The sequence below is a fragment of the Trichomycterus rosablanca genome, chromosome 5 (genome assembly GCF_030014385.1).
Source record: "Trichomycterus rosablanca isolate fTriRos1 chromosome 5, fTriRos1.hap1, whole genome shotgun sequence".
Lineage (NCBI taxonomy): Eukaryota > Metazoa > Chordata > Actinopteri > Siluriformes > Trichomycteridae > Trichomycterus > Trichomycterus rosablanca.
The window spans coordinates 4,643,735-4,662,997 of NC_085992.1; the positions used below are offsets into that span (position 1 = coordinate 4,643,735).

General features: G+C 41.4%; 1 protein-coding gene across 1 annotated transcript in view; it reads left to right on the forward strand.

The window, feature by feature from the left end:
* Positions 1-2,245: 2,245 nt before the first annotated feature.
* Positions 2,246-19,263, forward strand: part of usp54a (ubiquitin specific peptidase 54a) — a 41,861-nt gene continuing 24,843 nt past the window's right edge. The window contains exons 1-5 of the mRNA XM_062994768.1: positions 2,246-2,421; positions 13,588-13,680; positions 15,181-15,315; positions 17,204-17,317; positions 18,081-18,163. Coding sequence (XP_062850838.1) covers positions 2,275-2,421; positions 13,588-13,680; positions 15,181-15,315; positions 17,204-17,317; positions 18,081-18,163 — 572 coding nt within the window. The 5' untranslated portion in view covers positions 2,246-2,274. The remainder of the gene's footprint in view (positions 2,422-13,587; positions 13,681-15,180; positions 15,316-17,203; positions 17,318-18,080; positions 18,164-19,263) is intronic.

Genomic DNA, 19,263 nt, shown 5'->3' on the forward strand with positions numbered 1-19,263 from the left:
CATGTTTCTGACTATTAGAAACAGACTCCATGAGGGTGGCATGAGTGCCTGACGTCCTCTGGTGGGACCTGTACTTACAGCCTAGCATTGTGCTGTTTGGTTGGCATTTGCTGGAAAACACCACAATTGGCAGGTCCACCACTGGCACCCTGACCTCTTCACAGATAAGAACAGATTCAGATGTGGTGAACGTTACGCTGCCCACATTATCGTCCAGCATGACCAGTTTGGCGGTGGATCAGTGATGGTCTGGGGAGGTATACCCTTTGAGGATTGGATGGTTGAGTCATTGTCAGACCTTCTGCTTGTCCAATGGGTCCTGGGCTCCTACTTCACCAGTGGTCAGAATGTGTAGGATGACAGTCATTGATGCCATTGACTGGTCCTCACGTTCCCTGGACCTAAATCCAATTGAGAACCTCTTGGACATTGTGTATCAGTGCATCAGATACCACAAATAGCACCACAGACGGTCCAGAAGCTTGTTGACACCCTGATCCAGGTCTGGGAGGCCTTCTCATCAAAGCATGCACAGATGTTTTTGGGGCCACACACCCTACCGAGTCACATTATGAGTTGCTGGATGATATTCATGCAAAATGATTCATAGTCCACAACCCCTTCCTATTCGCTCATATTGTCGGTGGCCAGAATTCGCGCATGGAGAGCCACGCCCTGATATCCAGGCTCCTCTGCTTCCTGTACAGGCACCATGGGCTACTACCCAGGGTCCTTTCACTGGTTGAAGACCCCACCCACTTTTCAGTCCGGTCTTTTTACATCCGGCAGACGTAATGGCCAATTTTGTCTGCTGCAGGCACTACCAGTTATGCCCGCAAGTGTGCGTCCAGCCGACTGGTAGAGAAGTTCAGAATCCCAGCACTGATGTGCTAGCCTGTAATTTTGAATCCAGGTCTCATTGGGTTTGTGGTTTTGGCCTCCGTTGACCCTTGCTACGTCATTTTATCCTCAACAGATTACACAATCTTCCGTTCATTGAAATCCGATGTGTCATTTTAAGTGTTGCCTCAATCTTGTGGTCAGTGTATAGCTAAACAGACGAGAGAAGTTGTCACAGTAAACATTTCACAGGACGTGTGTGTAAGGACACGTTGTTCCTACTTGGAACTGTGAGCCAATCTTGTTTACCAGGATCTCCTGCCTCACCAAAACCATGTGACCGCAGGACTCGCTATAGGCCCACAAAGGCACGTAACCATCTGGGAGCTTCTTATTGTACGTGGGACTGGGTTATCTAGCTAGACAGAGCCAGACTAATCCCAGCGTCTGATCTGGCTAATCTCTTGGCCTAAATTGACACGTTGCGTACCCCACACAGCACATTAATAACAGGCTGTGGGACTGTGGGACTATTAGAATTATTTACTAGATCTTTTTTGATAAATAAAAGAGATGTTTTACATTGTTCAACTGGTTCTATTATGTAGACATTTTAGGACTGGGTAATATGCCTATTTATGTATGATTGTTAAAAATATTGTGGGTGTTTGTGCAATGATAACTGGTAGATGATTGGATGAAATACTTTTCTTTACCTGCTGTTACATTTTTTCCATTTTCGTGTGGTTACATCACACAGCAGCTATCTGGTCTCTGATTGAAGGGATTTTGAAAGCAATTTTTTAATTATAATCCAAATTCTTTGCTTTGTAGTTCATATAATGCTTGTTTTGGTCCAGCAGTGGGTCACTGATTTCTAAACCGTATCCATTTTTTCATTATTCGATTCCCAGTATGTTTAGCATCCTGGTCTGGAAGCTTTGACATAGTAAAAAAAACTACCAGCAGTTATTTTTGAACGTCCAGTCGTACTTTCAGCGTGCAGTGGAATTCTAGCCTGTTATCAGGTGACTGTAAAGGAGAAAAATGTTGGCGGCTCTGTGTACTGTAAACCTGGAGCAAATTCTAAATGCGTTTATCTCTCTGTTCTTCCAGATTGTTCGAGGTGTGAAGAGTCACAATGTACTGATATATCCACAAGTGGAAAAATAACAAGACGCCGACCTCGTTCATCCAAAAACCTGGACTGTGGAAGCAACATACCTCCCACACAATCAAGATTTGTAGGATTCCACAAGCACGGCCTCAGTCAGGACGTGAATAAGGAAAGCAGTGTAACCAGAGGACGGGTGTGTGGTTGATTCAGAAGGCCGTAACAAAGGAATTATGGTGCACTTGTGTGGGCTGTTTTGAGATTATGACCCAGTGGTCGGTTTTACTGGGACAGACTGGTCACTAAAACTTCATTCCATCATGTCATGGAAAAGGAACTACTTTGCATCCGGCAGCAGTGGGCTGCAGGGCATCTTTACCCCCCGAACCATGACGTCTATCGCCCCCAGCAAAGGACTCAGCAATGAGCCAGGACAGAACAGCTGCTTCCTCAACAGTGCTTTGCAGGTAAGATTTTTAAATCTACACTCACCCGCTGACTCTTAACCAAGAGCTTGATTAGTACCAGATCGTGGGTCTGTCTGAAAACCTAGTGAGCTGCCTTGCTGCCTACTGCCTACCTGATCAGCTGCCTCAGTAGAGAGGATTCTAATGAGACATCGAACTCATAAGGCAGATTATTTAGACGCACTACTTGTACAGCGATTACGCCAATATGTCACAGCAGCTTTAGGCCATTTGAACCATCGGGCTGAGGCGACACAACATCATCCCAGCATCCCAGCTAACGTCTCCCTCTGTGTACCGAAAACGATTAAACTGACTTTACATATAAACGACACTTGTATAATCACACCTTTATACAAACTAAACATCAATATGAATGTATGTACATTTGAAAAGAACTCCGTTAGTTGCTCCGGATTTGTCTGCCTCGGACGCTCCCTCATTACTCAGATCATCACTCAGAATTAGGGCGCCTCAGTAGGAACATTTTAAGGAATCTGAGAATTGAGACACGCCTTTTTCTCGGGAGTGTAGGACGATGTAGAATGCGTCTGTGTAGAGAGATCACCAGGTTTTTAGGACAGACCTGTGTGTGTGTGTGTGTGTGTGTGTGTGTGTATCATTTCCTGGTGTCTTTCTCATTTATATGGAAACATTCTAGGTGGGGCTCGTCAGTGAATCATTTTGTTTAATGTTTGTGTTTCCGTGGCTGTTAGGAAGCTTTATAAAAGCTAATGGCGTTCCACAGCATGTGTTCTTGGATTGTGTGGTGTGACTTAGTAGAAACCCGACACACCCCAGTAAGGGCGATGAGGGATGTTAGACGTTCAGGATGAGTAGACTAGGAGTGCTTACTGTTTTATTTCTCAGAATGCAAACCATCAGTTCAGTTCATCACTTTCAGAACTCGTTGTTCATTTTATAAAAGACCAGAACTGGTGATGTTAACGGTGAACGAATTAACCGATAACTGACTGAAAAGTCGCTGTTTGTTTAAAAAAAATTTAATTTCCAACAGCTGATGTTCGATTTGATCTATCGGAGCAACCGATCTCACACACAAGCGGTACAGAGAGTTCCGACTGCTGATTTGTAACTCGCCCTCACCCACCCTTAGTGCACATGTTCCAGCTGACTGCTTACACACTCATTCATAGAAAGTGCTGAATAGAAAAATAAACTTTTTTATCCATTTATTTTATTTCAGTCATGAATCACGGCACTATTACACATTAAACATAAATAGAAGCTGTTTTGTATCATGATTGTCAACTAACTATGGATTAACTAGGGATCCAGTGATCTAGAGAGGGGGGGGGGGGGTTGCAAATTTAGCAGTAAATAAAGTACATCAAACAATTATTTTTTTTACCCACAGGAGACATATTTCATTAGTCTAACTGACCACACACACACACACAGGTTTAATGTTATCCAGTTCAGTCTGAAAAAACCTTAAAAAGAGCCTCACAGTGAAGATAAACCGGAGCAGCGTGTGTGTGTGTGTGTGTGTGTGTGTGTGTGTGTGTGTGTGTGTGTTTGTGCCTTTAAGAGAAATGATCTGTTCACTGTATCGCTTAAAGTGATTCATGAGTCGATTCATTTTATGTGAAGCGTAAGTTTCTCTTCTCAGTCATCTCTCCGTGTTTACTGTTATTAATTAATGTCGTGGTTTTAAATAAACACCAGCTACTACAGAACATTCTGTGTGACTCTCTTACATTAAAAAGCTTCATTAAACTGCTATTACCACAGATCTGTAACCGAGTCAGACTCGTTCTGTCTAAGGAGCTAAAAGTTTTCTGATGATCCTAAAAGTTCAGCAGATGATCCTGAACTAACGAATTTGGTAATGAATAAACTTTTGCCTCTGATTGGCTCTGTAACGTTTTCTGTTCTCATCTACATCACAAGCAAGAACCGCTTACGATTTACCAAAGTGAACCAGGAGTTTATATAACGTGCTGATAGAATCGACTCAGATGTGACCGGGTTGAATTATCTTTTTAAAGTAAATATTACAATCAGCAAAATTACATCGTATGAGCTTTCACGATGGTTTCTGTACGATGGTTGATGAATGGTGATGTGATGGTTGGTGCTTCGTAGCTCAAAGTCTGGATCAATCCACTGAGCTGTTAACTTAACGTGATCTTTTATATATCACACGATCGGATCGACTACATTTAGGAAATATCGGCCGATCGCCGATAGCATATTTTGATTAAAAATCGGCCGATACCGATTCATAGCCGATCGATCGTTCCATCTCTAGTTAAAAGATTAGATACGTATACAGCTGTACAGTACAACGAAATTCTTTTTTTCTGGGGTCAGAGCACAGGGGGGCGGCACGGTGGCTAAGTGGGTAGCACCGTCGCCTCACAGCAAGAAGGTCCTGGGTTCGATCCCCAGGTGGGGCGGTCCGGGTCCTTTCTGTGTGGAGTCTGCATGTTCAAGGGTTAAGGGCCTTGCTTAAGGGCCCAACAGTGGGCCCAACTCTCATCCTTTCAGTTGACAGCCCAAAGCTCTACCCACTAGGCTATCACTGTCCCACACTGTCCACCATCAGTGTTTAACTGGTTAATCGATAACCAACAGAGAAGTCTTTGTTCCTAAGAATGTCATTTTAATAGATTTCCAGCAGATACACTTAATTCCAGTTAAACACGGAGCTGCTGACTGTAAAGAGTAGGAAACTCGCCGTTCTGAAATTTCCTCTGACTTACCTTCAGTCGTATTTGTAATCTGAGCTTTTTGCGTATTTATATGATTTAAAAAAACGAACAGCTAATCTATTATGCATTACAATCACAGACTGTAAAAAGGTTTTGCATCAGTATGGAGTCTGACTGCATGTCAAGCTCTCATTGTTCGGCTCTGTGTGTAACTTATTGAAAACTCTTGTTCTTTGGTAATAACTACAATAATGTTATCAGGAAAAGCTTTAATGTACTAAATGTATTAAATGTAATGTATTAAATAAAACATGTGAAACTCATGTTGTATATTTTAACAGGATGCTTTATGCTTGTTGGTTAATATTTAACAATTTACTAATGATGAGTTATTGGTTAAAAGAGATTGACAAAATTTGCATCCCTACCGCAGTAGTACACGTCTACAGCTGAATTCCAGCAAACACAGATGTGCTGTACCTGCCTGCCAAATAATAATCAATAAGATTATTAGTCCTTTTATTTTTTTATTTGATCTCATATGGATTACGTGACACAAGGTTAATACTTAACCTTCTCACCAGCACATTCTGCATATAATTTATTTTATTAGTCCATAGTTGTAAAGGGTTTGATTGACATTAAAGATAAGACAGAGAGTAGTGTTATAATAAAGTTACTGTTAATAAACCTGATGATTGCAGAAACTTTAAAATGTGGGATTGTAGAACCTAACAATTTTTAGATTAACTTCAATTATCAGCTAACAATTACGATTAGACTATTAAGCAACTGTTTATTTCTTAAACACGCACATTTACATATATTTGAAGCATCTAATCTCGATAATTCACTAGAATCGTATTGGCAGGATATTTTTTTAATCGTATAACTTAATAATAATAATATAGACGTGCAGCCTGTAGCAGCCTGTTATAATAACCAGTCTGGCTGTGTTGATCCCACTTAGAGTCTGATGATTACAGAGAACCTGCACTTTACAGGGTAGAGTAGTCATTTACATCTATTTAATGTCTATTTTTGTCTCTGCCACCCAGCTTGATGAAACAACAGTATGGGAGGAAAGGTTTCTGACACGAGCAGTTATACAATCTATATACTAGATGATCCTGATCCACTCATACCAGCACAACACACGCTAACACACCACCACCATGTCAGTGTCACTGCAGTGCTGAGAATGATCCAGCACCTAAATAATACCTGCTCTGTGGTGGTCCTGGGAGAGTCCTGACCATTGAAGAACAGGGTGAAAGCAGGTTAATGAAGTATGTAGAGAAACAGATGGACCACAGTCAGTAATTGTAGAACTACAAAGTGCTTCTATATGGTAAGTGGAGCTGATAAAATGGACAATGTGTGTAGAAACCAGTAGGTCGTTTTAATGTTATGGCTGATCGGTGTATATACTAAATATATATAAGATATTAAACAAGCTGAGCTAGTAGCCCTTGATGGAACATTTGAAACCAGTGATTAAACTGCTGCATCATCCCTAATTAGTGTTTGCTAACCTGCTTAAGGTGCACGTGTAATCTTTGTAATAATTGGTGTGGTCATTGTGTTTGCTGTAGTTACTGTAGACTGATTACTGATTACACTCAACACAAACTGCCACATTGTTTTGGTATTTATTGCGCTCACTTTGTACTTCGCTGCCTTGGATTGGTGCCCTGTCCACAATATTTCTGTCTTGTGCTCAGTGATATCAGACCCATTGCAACCAGGACAAAGAGTTCTGAATACCTCAAAGTCCATCAAAGCTTGGTTTCAGAAGAAGTCCAGCAGGATTTTGGAGTGGCCCTCACAGTTGCCTGACTTGGATTTGAAGAAGGCAGTTGCAGCTCACAAACCCAAGAACACCGATTGATTGATTTCTTTATTGATCCCCGAATGCAGTGTTACAGCAATTAAGGGTTAAGGGCCTTGCTCAAGGGCTCAACAGTGGCAGCCTGGCAGTGGTGGGGCTTGAACCAGCAACCTTTGGATTACCAGTTCAGTACCTTAACCACTAGGCTACAACTGCCCAAAAATAAGATATAAAAAATATAAAAAATATAAAAAAGAACATCTAACAAAGAACAAAACTAAAGGGGTAGGCCTAGTTGAGTGAACTGGATGCCATTGTTCTTGAGAGATGGACCGGGGTTCCTCAGGAACGCTGACAGAAGCTGGTGTCTGACTATACATCATTCTTGCAGCAGGTCATAACAGCAAAAAGGTCTCTACTAAGTATTAGAGATGCTTGTCATGGAGCGGCCGAATAGTTCTGAGTCTGTAGGAGTCATTAAAAGTGGCATTTTGTGCTAAATTCAGAGAAACCACTCGTTGGTCTTGTTTGACTGGTTTATTGCAAACAGCTGAAAGTTTGTACGTTTTGCTAATTAACCTTATTTGCAATGGGGGTTGAATAATTTTGATTGTAACTGTATGTTTAAACACATGGAAGGTGGTGGTGGGGTATAGCGTGTTGCTCTAGGCCTTTTCTTAAAGCATGATCAGCACACACCTGCCTTCTTAAGACTCTATGACTCAACCAAGTGTGCAACAGAACCCGCAATAAAACGTTCAGCATTACGCCAGCCTGGTCAGTAATTACCCAGCACGCAACCTGCCATTAGGTCCCGTCTATTTTTAGATCACTGCATAATAGGCTGTATAAATTAAATGAATTGAAGCTATATGATCTGCGTAATAAGCTTTATGAAAGTGGCTAGCTAATAATAGCTAAGAATTATGAGTCGGGGGGGATAGGCTGAGCCGCTCTGTTAACCGCTTGCTAATTTAAAGCATGACAATATGTCCAGACAGAAGATCAAGAGCTCGGGGGCAAAGACAGTCATTTCTTTGTCTGAAATGAAGTGTAGCGCTGTGAGAAGGTTTTATTAATACCTCCGAGGATCCTCTTTCTGTCTCCTGTGGTCCCTGGGTGATTAAGTACAGCTAGAGACCCGTGGGTTTTCATGCTGTGGGATAAAAGAACTAATCACACGTGGATTATTTTACTTTGTGAAACAATATTTTGGGAGGAAAGGTTTCTAACATGAGCAATTATTATTATATATAACTCGATGTCCTCTAAACTCGAAATCTATGAAACTCGATGCCCTTCGTCGAGAAATTTGTACCCTTGAACTTGACGTGTGCGCGACTGTCGTTTTGTTCAGCGCTCGGCTTGCGGTAAAACGTCAAAGTGTGAATATGAGACGAATCTACATTTGTGTGAATCAAATCCAGTCTGAAAGCTCCACATGTATCTGTGTTTATCTGGATTTTCCTCACTGTTTCACTTTTAAACTTGTGTTTTAAACACTTAAGCTTAATGTGACTTAATGTATTAAAAGAACAACACAAAAACACAAAACTTCTCTTCATTATTACTGCTCATAAGTTCTCTCCACTAAGGAACACGGTATTCCAAGATCAAGCATCTCCACGATTACGAAGCATAAGAAAACAATAAAGAAGAAAAGGCAAAGTGCAGTGTATAAGTGTCAAAAACAACCCCATTATTTTACGTATGCCTAAAATATATGCAGTTTCACGGGACCATGGAACGCATTAACAGGTTTCCCAAACATCCTTATAGGAAAAAATACCTTGAAACTCAACGTCTTTTAAACCCGACGCCACTCCCAGAACCAACTGATGCTGAGTTTCAAGGTACACTGTGTGTGTTAGTGTGTGTTGTGCTGGTATGAGTGGATCAGACACAGCAGCACTGCTGGAGTTTTTAAACACCTCACTGTCACTGCTGGACTGAGAATAGTCCACCAACCCAAAATATCCAGCCAACAGCACCCTGTGGGCAGCGTCCTGTGATCACTGATGAAGGTCTAGAAGATGACCGACTCAAACAGCAGCAATAGATTAGTGATCGTCTCTGACTTTACATCTACAAGGTGGACCAACTAGGTAGGAGTTTCTAATAGAGTGGACAGTGAGTGGACACGGTATTTAAAAACTCCAGCAGCGCTGCTGTGTCTGATCCACTCATATCAGCACAACACGCGCTAACACACCATCACCATGTCAGTGTCACTGCAGTGCTGAGAATGATCCACCACCTAAATAATACCTGCTCTGTGGTGGTCCTGACCATTGAAGAACAGGGTGAAAGGGGGCTAACAAAGCATGTAGAGAAACAGATGGACTACAGTCAGTAATTGTAGAACTACAAAGTGCTTCTATATGGTAAGTGGAGCTGATAAAATGGACAGTGAGTGTAGAAACAAGGAGGTGGTTTTAATGTTATGGCTGATCAGTGTGTGAGTACCTCTTGGTGGAAGTGATTAAACTGCTGCATCATCCCTAATTAGTGTTTGCTAACCTGCTAAGGTACACGTGTCGTGTCATGTCATGTCATGTTGCTACGCCGTCAACTCTTTGTGATAATTGGTGTGGTCATTGTGTTTACTGTAGTTACCGTACACTGATCACACACTACACAAACCGCCAGATTTTCAGCCTAGCCACATTATTAGTGGACTGAAGGGTTCTGGTGGCATCTGGTCTGAACCAACAGAAGAGCTACTGTGACTCAAATTCAGGTCATTTTAATTTTAATAATATTATTAATGAGGTGAACATGTTCCAAAGCAGTGCGAACCCTTCTGTGTGAGGCTGCATAGTCACTGGCGAGTCACAGTCTTATTCATCAGTAAAAACGTCAATGAGATACTCATTCATTGGAAGTGGACATCAGTTCAATAAAAGAAGGTCAGCTGGTAGATGAATTCATGTTTTCTTTAATTTTCTCCAACGTATGGAACAAATTCAGTAGAAGTTTGGATTTTTTTAGCTTAGCATAGTGTATTGTAGGGATGTCCCGATCCGATCTCAAAGATCGGAATCGGGCCCGATCAAGGCATTTTTTATCTGATCGGTATCAGCTTTACTAAGCCCGATACTAAGCCCGATCCTTTGTTTTACGTCAGCGGTCAAGCAGGTCTCGTAAACGGAGAGTCCAACAGTGAAGTGTACTGTCTGCAATGCGAGCGTTTCACGAGGCGGTGGGAGCAGCGCTGCGTTCATTACTGTAGAATTTTACTGTTTATATGGTGTGTGAGTCCAGGATCACTCCGGTTTACAAAACAATAACTTTTAATCCCAGTAGGAAAACTTCAGGGACCATAACATGCAGCATTACCATGTTACAAGACTGAACGACATCTCAGTATTAAGCACTCTGATTGGCTTAGTTACAACATGCCTACAAGTACGGTGGCTCATAAACAAACCAGATATAATTTAACCAATCTGATACAGCACCTAAAAAATAAACACTCAGCCGAATACAGCGAGTTTATTATTATATGATGAGAAGAGGAACCGGCTGTCCGCTAACACGCCAGAGATGCTGATTTTCCTCAAAAAGAACCTTCACTTCATTCTGAGTGTTCTAGTTTTACTACTACAATGCTGCACTAAGTTTGTTTAGTATTATTTTGTAAAAATAAAAGAACATTAAGCAATAGCTTGGATGCAGGCAATTTTTTTCCTACAGCACTGCAGAGCTATTCAGTTGTTAAACATATACATTGGATTAATTTGAATAACTGTAATGTACTTGAAGTGTGCACTGTGTGAACAGTATTATCCAGTTCTTATCTAGACAATATCCAGAAAATACAAGTATCGGTTTGAGACTCGGTATCGGATCGGGATCGGGAACAAAAAAACGTGATCGGGACATCCCTATTGTATTGTGTAGGCTAGATCCTAATGAGTTGTCAGAGATACAATTTTAAAACCAGAGGAATGTCATAACCAAATGTACTTTTAACAAATTACTCTTAATCTATTAAGGGGTGGCTCGGTGGGTAGCACTGTCACCTCACAGCAAGAAGATCTTGGGTTCGATTCCCAGGTGGAGCAGCCCTGGTCCTTTCTGTGCTGAGTTTGCATGTTCTCACCGTGTCTGCGTGGGTTTCCTCCGGGCGCTCCGGTTTCCTCCCACAGTCCAAAAACGTGCAAGTGAGGTGAATTAGAGATACAAAATTGTCCGTGACTGTGTTTGACATTTAAAACTTGTGAACTGATGAATCTTGTGTAATGATTAACTACCGTTCCTGTCATGAATGTAACCAAAGTGTAAAACATGACGTTAAAATCCTAATATAATAATAATAATAATGATAATAATAATGATCTGTTAAGAATAAATAAATTCTGAACCATTTAAGAATCAATAGAAAAGGTCTCTTTCTGCCTTTCAGCCTAGTGTGATTAAAAACAAGCACAGCCAAGGACACAGTGCGAGAGGAAAAAAAGGATGAGACCAGGAAAGAGGAGGAAGATGTTGTGTCTAGGCTGCTCTTATTTACAAAGGTTTAATTTCCCCTGCTGGGTCAAGGGTGGTGCTGTGCGCTGCAGATCAGGATGTGTACTCAGCACCTTCATGTCGCAGCGAAATAACAGCAAAACGTGTAAATGAATCAGCTTGCATATCTGTGATACTGGAGGACCTGGTTTGGCTGCATGTGGATTTTAGTCTTGTAAATAGAAAATTGGTTCCATAAAGTAATCACAAAGTCGATTGTGTAACCACTAATCACACACTTACACACGCACACACAAACATACAACCCACCCCCAGGAAGCAGATGGAGCCGGATACAAAAATATAAGGTACTGGAAGTGGCTCCTCCATCCTTTCCTCTTTCTTTTCTCTCTTCCTCTCTCTGTCCTCGGTATCCTATACATGTATCCTGAAGAGCAGAATGAGGTGCCATCTTAAAACCTCCTGTAGTGTGCATTCCTTTCAGTCATTGAGCTCAACCATACGACAAAAAGCCTTTCTTAACCTCCAGGACTATACTGTCATTTCTTAAATTCTACATTATATGATGGCTGATTCTGGTGGTGCAGCGGTAAATTTATTAGCTCACTACTACTGGGATCCAGGGTTTGAATCCCTAGCGGTGCTATTGGCCAGTCAGGCGTCTACATACATACAACTATCGGCTATTGTCCAGGAAGCTGGAGGTATGGATGGGGTGAATACGGAGAAGCGAGACCCACCCATAAAATGAAACATCCATGGCAATTTGGAGAGTGTACCTAATTAACCCCCCCTAAGGTTTGGGGGTGTGGTGAAGCATCCATACTAGATGTGCGTGATTAAAGCAGGCCTCAAACTCATGAGTGCGAATCTCAGCTCTGCTACCGGTAGGTCGGGCGCCTACATGGACAATGATTGGCTTGTCCGAGGGTTGGAATGTCACAGGGATTCCTCATAACTGCTGCAGTTACGACCTCTGCTGGCTGCTTGATGGCACCTGCACAGAGACGGGGGATAATGGAGATTAGTGCGTGACTCTCTGCACGATACAGATCTCTTTATGAACACATTTGGTGCAGTTGAAAGAAGCGATCGCCTACCGCACGTGTCGGAGTAGGGCGTGTGCGAGGCACAGCTGTTGCCTTTTTTGCACCACGGACCGGCTTCATATAAGATCAAATTTCACGGACCGGCGGGGGCAGGAGGATTTAAAATAGAATAACTACACTGCTCACAAATGAGCTTTTTTCACTGCAAGGAGACGCTGCTTCCGCCTGGGGGTGATAAGAGATGATAAACACTGTGTGTTGGAAATGGAAGCAGTGTTTTCATTGCTGATGTAGCAACCTCGAATTATTTATTCTTTCTGTGTGGCCCGGTAATAAATGACCCAGTGGTTGGGGACCACTGCTTTTATCGACCAAAACCAGAGGTTTATGGAGTTAAAAGTTATATATCAGGCATCTGTTGAGAGCAAGGCAGGAGGAGGTTGTGCTAAGGGGACTGACAGCTTCCTGTATAATTCACTATGCAATTGCACAGACATCTGCTGTAGCGTGCGCATCAAGAAAATGGGCACAGGTTATGCCCTACAGCGCTCTGCACACACACAGATGTTTAGCAGGTGTGTGTGTGTGTGTGTGTGTGTGTGTAAAAAGGACCAGTAGAAGGATGCTAGGGTAGGGTTTGTTCCACTGACACTTCACATCTTGCCTCATCTGGAAGACCACAGCCTGTTTTCCCAGCTCTTACTACCTTTTCCTGTCAACCTGTCTGGATTCCTCTCGCTTCCTTAGTCTACCTTCTTCTGACATCCTGTCCTGCGCTCATCATTAATCGCATAGGACTGATGACAGCTAATGGTGAACAGGTGAAGCATTTCCCCTTTTCCTATTGGACGATTTGAAGGGGCGCATGAGCATTTTTGGAGCAGATGAGGGTTAATCGTGTCATTTTGTGGTCTTGGATTCAGGAGAACCATCTCCAGCAAGCTCTGTAATTTGTGATGTTTATCATTCCAACCTGGACTTTATTTTCCCTATTTTTCTACCAGGCAGCGTGAAAGTGTTGAGATGTTTTATTTTTCGAGCTGAAGCTTAGACGTTAAGACATTTAGCAGGAATACAGGAGGTGACAAATGCTTAACCCCTTGTTCACGTAATATTTTCTCTTCCTCTCTGGTAGGTCCTCTGGCACCTGGACATTTTCCGCAGAAGTTTCCGGCAGCTCACCACACACAAGTGCATGGAGGACTCGTGCATCTTCTGTGCTCTCAAGGTAAAGTGGACGCCCGCAAAGACGAACCCATCAGTTTAGAATTCGTATGAATCAATCCTGCACAGTTTACATTTACGGGATGTTTTTTCTTTGAAATTCGTCGCTTGTGTTTCAGCATTTGTTGAGTAAAGTTCAGTTAATCTGGGATTAGTTTGTTTTTACAGTCAATTTTCTTAATATGCATCACAGGGATGAAGGATGTGACTGAGGAACATAAATGACTTCAGACAGCTGTGGTTATTCCTCAGGATGACCATCTTTTGTCCATTCTTGGTCATATTTCTGTCTGGATTACTGTCTGGAATTCACATTTAAAGAATTATGATCCAAATGAATTTCTCTTTTCCTTTTGCTTAATTTGTAAGACCTAAAATAAATGTGTTAAGAGAGATCAGATTTTGTTATTTAAAATTCAGTTGCTGATTGAGGACCTGCGATCATTTTATTTTATTAGGCAGTTGTAGCCTAGCGGTTAAGCTACTGGACAAGTACTCATTTATACTCATTTCTGGCCTAAACTATTACAGTGCATCAGACCTGATTAACTGCTGATTAACTTTATCCATCCAAAACATTTTCATACCTATCCACAGAAATTCCAGTACATTACTGAAATACAATCTCTAAATAGCTACAGGGAGGACACACGTCTGTATAGGTCATTTGTGTTATTGATCCGCATGAGCCTGCAGCAGTGGCCTATAGATAATTCCCCCCGGATCAGCCGTGCTGGCCGAAAGATTGCATCGACATTTTAGTCCCAGCCAGTAAGATAGGAAAAGGTTACCCTAAATCTGATGCAATAAAGGTTTTGAATTTTAGACCGGTATCCACCCTGATAGAAGTGCTTAGCATCCCATCGGTACAGCCCTAACCCTTACGTAACATGTTCGTGTGAGTGTGCTTTGGCGTGTCTGGCGTGGCTATAATGAGTCAGTCCAACTGGCAGCGTTCACGGAGAGGTTGGGAAAGATTTAAAACCAGAAAGATGGACCGTGAAAGATTAAAGTAGTGTGTGAGCCAGATGAAAATATAGAGAGCTGCAAACATTGTCCTGACAGATATTTACCCAGCATGCTCAGAGGCTGTATCATCATGTGGTGTTACTTATCCACCTGCATAACCGAGTACCAACGTGGCTGCTAAACGTGTGTCGAGGGCCGGTCCTTGGTGTTTTTAGTTTACTGGGATATGAAAGAGGGTGAGGACAGACTAATCACCACATAATTGTGCTGTCTCTGTTATCCACTCCTCTTTTCTTCTGATGGACGGATCATTTCTGTTTACCGTTTTTGCTGACGCCATTAAAAAGTTGTTACAACGCTGGAAAAATGCCTCCGAAGGTGACGACGTAGAAAAGAGCTGATTTGTTTTTTAAATTCTTTTAGAGTTAAAAAGTGTGGAAACTTTTTGAAGAACCCTCCTATATTAGCATGCCTGTTTATCTACAAATGTACACATTTATTGTTGTAAATTAATGTATGTTTGTTGTTGTTGCAGAGCATTTTCGTTCAGTTCCAGTACAGCTCTGAGAAGGTGCTGCCGTCAGACGCCCTGCGCACCGCTCTGGCCAAAACCTTTCAGGACGAGCAGCGCTTCCAGCTTGGCATCATGGACGACGCTGCTGAGTGCTTTGTAAGTGCCGCTAATGCTAAAGTCAGCGCTTTTTGCAGAAGTGAGCTCTTGCTGATAGTTTAAATCTCGCAACTCAAGCAAACAGAGTCCAACTCTCGAAGGTTCCCCCCCCAAATTCAAAACGCATCCACACAATAGTGAAATGTGCAAACCGAGGTGCAGCTTTGTCCGGATTAGTTGGTGGATGTTGGTGGACCTTACTGATTATTCTTCCTCATGTTGGGCAACTTTTTCTCCTAGCATTACAATAATACAATAATAACATCTGGTGGAAACGTCCAAAAATTTCACAAAAAGTGTTTTGATTTAAATTTTGTTTTTCACACATTAACCCTTTAATGATCTCCCCAAAACATTTGGTTGAGCTTACTTTGAATCTAAATACTCTAAATATCTAACTGTTTGGTAGAGGCTCATTAAAAATACTGGGTGCATTAGTAAAAAAAATATTGATGGATTGTTGTTGGTGTAGAAACTAAGAAATGCAAAGAAATCAATTTTTTAAACATTATTTTCTTGGTGAGACCATTAAAGGTTGGAAATTTGGGAATGGAATTAGGGCTGCAACTTAACATTATTTGTATAATAAATTATATTTATATATTTGTATGTTTGCATATATTTATATAGTTTAGATTTTGATTAATTGATTACTTGGTTTTATATGTATGTATATATATATATATGTATATATGTTTTATGCTATATATTATTAATATAACAGTATTTTTTATTTGATATTATATTTTATCTATCAAAAATAAGTTCTTATATTGGCCACATTTTGGGGTTTACTTATCTTTTATGAACATTTATTTTAATAATATATACATACCATATAATGGAACCTTGTGGGAATGCAATTACTGATCATAGCTCATTTCTACTCCATACACTTTGTCACCCCCTGCACCCCATCCATTAATAGAAATGGAACTTTACAAGACACTCACAGATAATGTTATTCGGGTGGTGACTCTGGGATATTGGAGCATGGTGTTTGCCACTTTGGCTTACACACAGCATTGATCAAATTATTATTATAAATTGTGCGTCTTATTAATCCATATACAGTTGATGGTTAAGTTCAAAATCTTCATCCTTGAGCAAGCATTTCTTTATTCAAACCACAGTTTTCTGCATTAACTTGGCTGGCTGGCATTTGTTGGAGCCTTGGATTGGTCAGGGGCAAGAATAAGGGGGCAGTTTGATCCCATGTCAGTTTTTTTTTTCTTTTTCAAACTCAAAGTGAGTACTTAAAAAGCACATATAGTCAGTAGGTATCTTGGTATTTGTACAAGTCTTTCCTACCAGCTCTCGACAGAGCAGTTCTGTGTGCGCAGTCCTGATCAGCTACTTGAACTGCTTACTGCAGAGCTCTTTGCAGTGGTTTTGTTCTCTGATCAGTATAGTTATGGTTAATGGGATTGAATTAGGAGCTCAATGAAAAGAGCCATCTTCCGTGTAAAAGCAATCACATCCCAATTCCGCCACCCTGCCCAGCATCGACTGGCCAAAGCTAAAAGAGCTGATAGAGCTCTTAACCCAAAAATGCTTATGACCGCTAGAATCGATTTGCATAAGGTGTGAAGGACAGTGTGTCTGCATCTCTCATCTTGGCTCATATTTCAGCGTGCAGTGTGTCCCAAAATCGTTCAGTTTATTCTAACACAGTGCTGCTTCTGGCTTCTGCAACCTCATACCTTCCTGCACCATGTGTTTTCACTCCCACACTGGCATCACCTGCCTGCTTAAGAATAGAGGGTGTAAAATACCAAGAGTTTGATCACGTGTTTAGAATCATGTGTTAGGGACTCATGGAGGGATTCATTGTATGCACAGGGTACCAGAGACACTAAAACATTACTCATGGTTCTGTCTTTCTTAGGAGAACATACTAATGCGTATCCATTTCCACATCTCTGATGAGACCAAGGAGGACATCTGTACAGCCAAACACTGCATTCCACACCAGAAATTTGCCATGACCCTCTTTGAGCAGGTAAGACTCATACACTTTTACCATAAAGCTAGGGGATGAGCTTATGTTATAAGAATATAAAATGTTATAAGGTTATTATTAGTTTCTGGTACTGGCCAGGTAGTGGTGTTGGGGCTTGCACTATAATATTTTGAGTGGGATGTATTATGATGCCATGATAAAGGTACATGATAAAGTACAGCCATCAGAACAGTTTCAATGAATCTCAGCATGTAAAATTTTTAGCAGGGTTAGGATCTGTTGACTTTACAGGCCATTGAATTTGAATGACATCATTTTCATACTCAAATCTCTCAGTGACCCCTTGTGGCTTGTGAATAGCGTATGTAGTCACCCTGGATTAAACCACTCTGACTGGAATGCAAATGTGAGATGTGACGAAATCAGTTACTTAATGTTGAACTTAAGTGACCCTTACCTGGCCGCACAGCAAGACTTACAGCCACAAGGGCCTGGGTTTGATCCTTTCTGTGTGGAGTTTGCATGTTCTCCCTGTGTTTGTGTGGGCTTCCTCCCACAACTTAAAACACATGCAGTCAGGTCAATTGTAGCTACTACATTTGCTTTAAGTGTGAGTGTGTGTGTGTGCCTGTGATAGACAGGTGACCTGCCCGGGGTATTTCCTACCTTTTGCTAAATGAATCAGACCCACCGTGACTTTGACCAGGATAACCGGTGGTAAAACAGACAGTGAATGAATGCATTCGCTTTTTTTTTTTTTTTCTCTTCACACTTCACATATTCTGTTTGTTTTCTTCTGTAGTGTGTATGTGGGAGCTGTGGAGCGTCATCAGACCCGCTGCCCTTTATTCAGATGGTGCACTACATCTCCACCACCTCTCTCTGGTGAGTACCGCAGCCTCAACGACGTCAAAAGAGACTGAAAAAAACAAGACGTCGTGCATCTAGTGATGAGCGGGGAAATGAAAAGTTCATTAGTCATTAAACAGTCAGTTTGATTCATAGCACTGTTATTGTGACCAACACTTGGTGCATCAACAATAAACATGTTGCACATTTCTAAATCAGGTCAATGCCTTGAGTTTTGCGTTTACTGGAACGCAGTAAAGTTTTATAACCTCTGTGAGTCCAGTTGTGCTTCTGTCTGCAATGCTGTGTGCACAATAAATATTTACTCCAATGATCGTGTCTCTATAAAAGACCTGTTTAGCAAAACATTTTACAAGATTATTATTAATTGGCTTGTCCTGGTCAGGTTGTGGTGTGGGGGCTTGCAGTATAATATTTTGAGTAAAGTATATTGGGATATAACTTGCCATAATAAAAGACTAAGTACTTTTTTGATTAACTTTTTCCACACTGTGAGCACTGATACGGTTTCTCTCCAGTGTGAATGCGCTGGTGGGTTTTGAGATGACTCTGTTGATTAAAACTTTTTCCACACTGTAAACACTGATACAGTTTCTCTCCAGTGTGAATGTGCTGGTGTACTTTGAGATCACCCTGTGTAGTAAAACTCTTCCCACACTGTGAGCACTGATACGACTTCTCTCCAGTGTGAATGCGCTGATGGGTTTTGAGATGACTCTGTTGATTAAAACTTTTTCCACACTGTGAGCACTGATACGGTTTCTCTCCAGTGTGAATGCGCTGATGGGTTTTGAGATGACTCTGTTGATTAAAACTTTTTCCACACTGTGAGCACTGATACGGTTTCTCTCCAGTGTGAATGCGCTGATGGGTTTTGAGATGACTGTTGATTAAAACTTTTTCCACACTGTAAACACTGATACAGTTTCTCTCCATAGCATATCATGGTTTTTAGTTGGAATAAGATCTGTTGACTTTACAGGCCACTGAATGTACTGAACTGATAAGAGCCAGTATGTATTAATTTAGTCAGTCAGTCATACAGTGTTATGTAATAAATAAGGGAAAAATTTGTATCAGATTACATACAGTCCTCCATGAGGCAATGGGCAAAG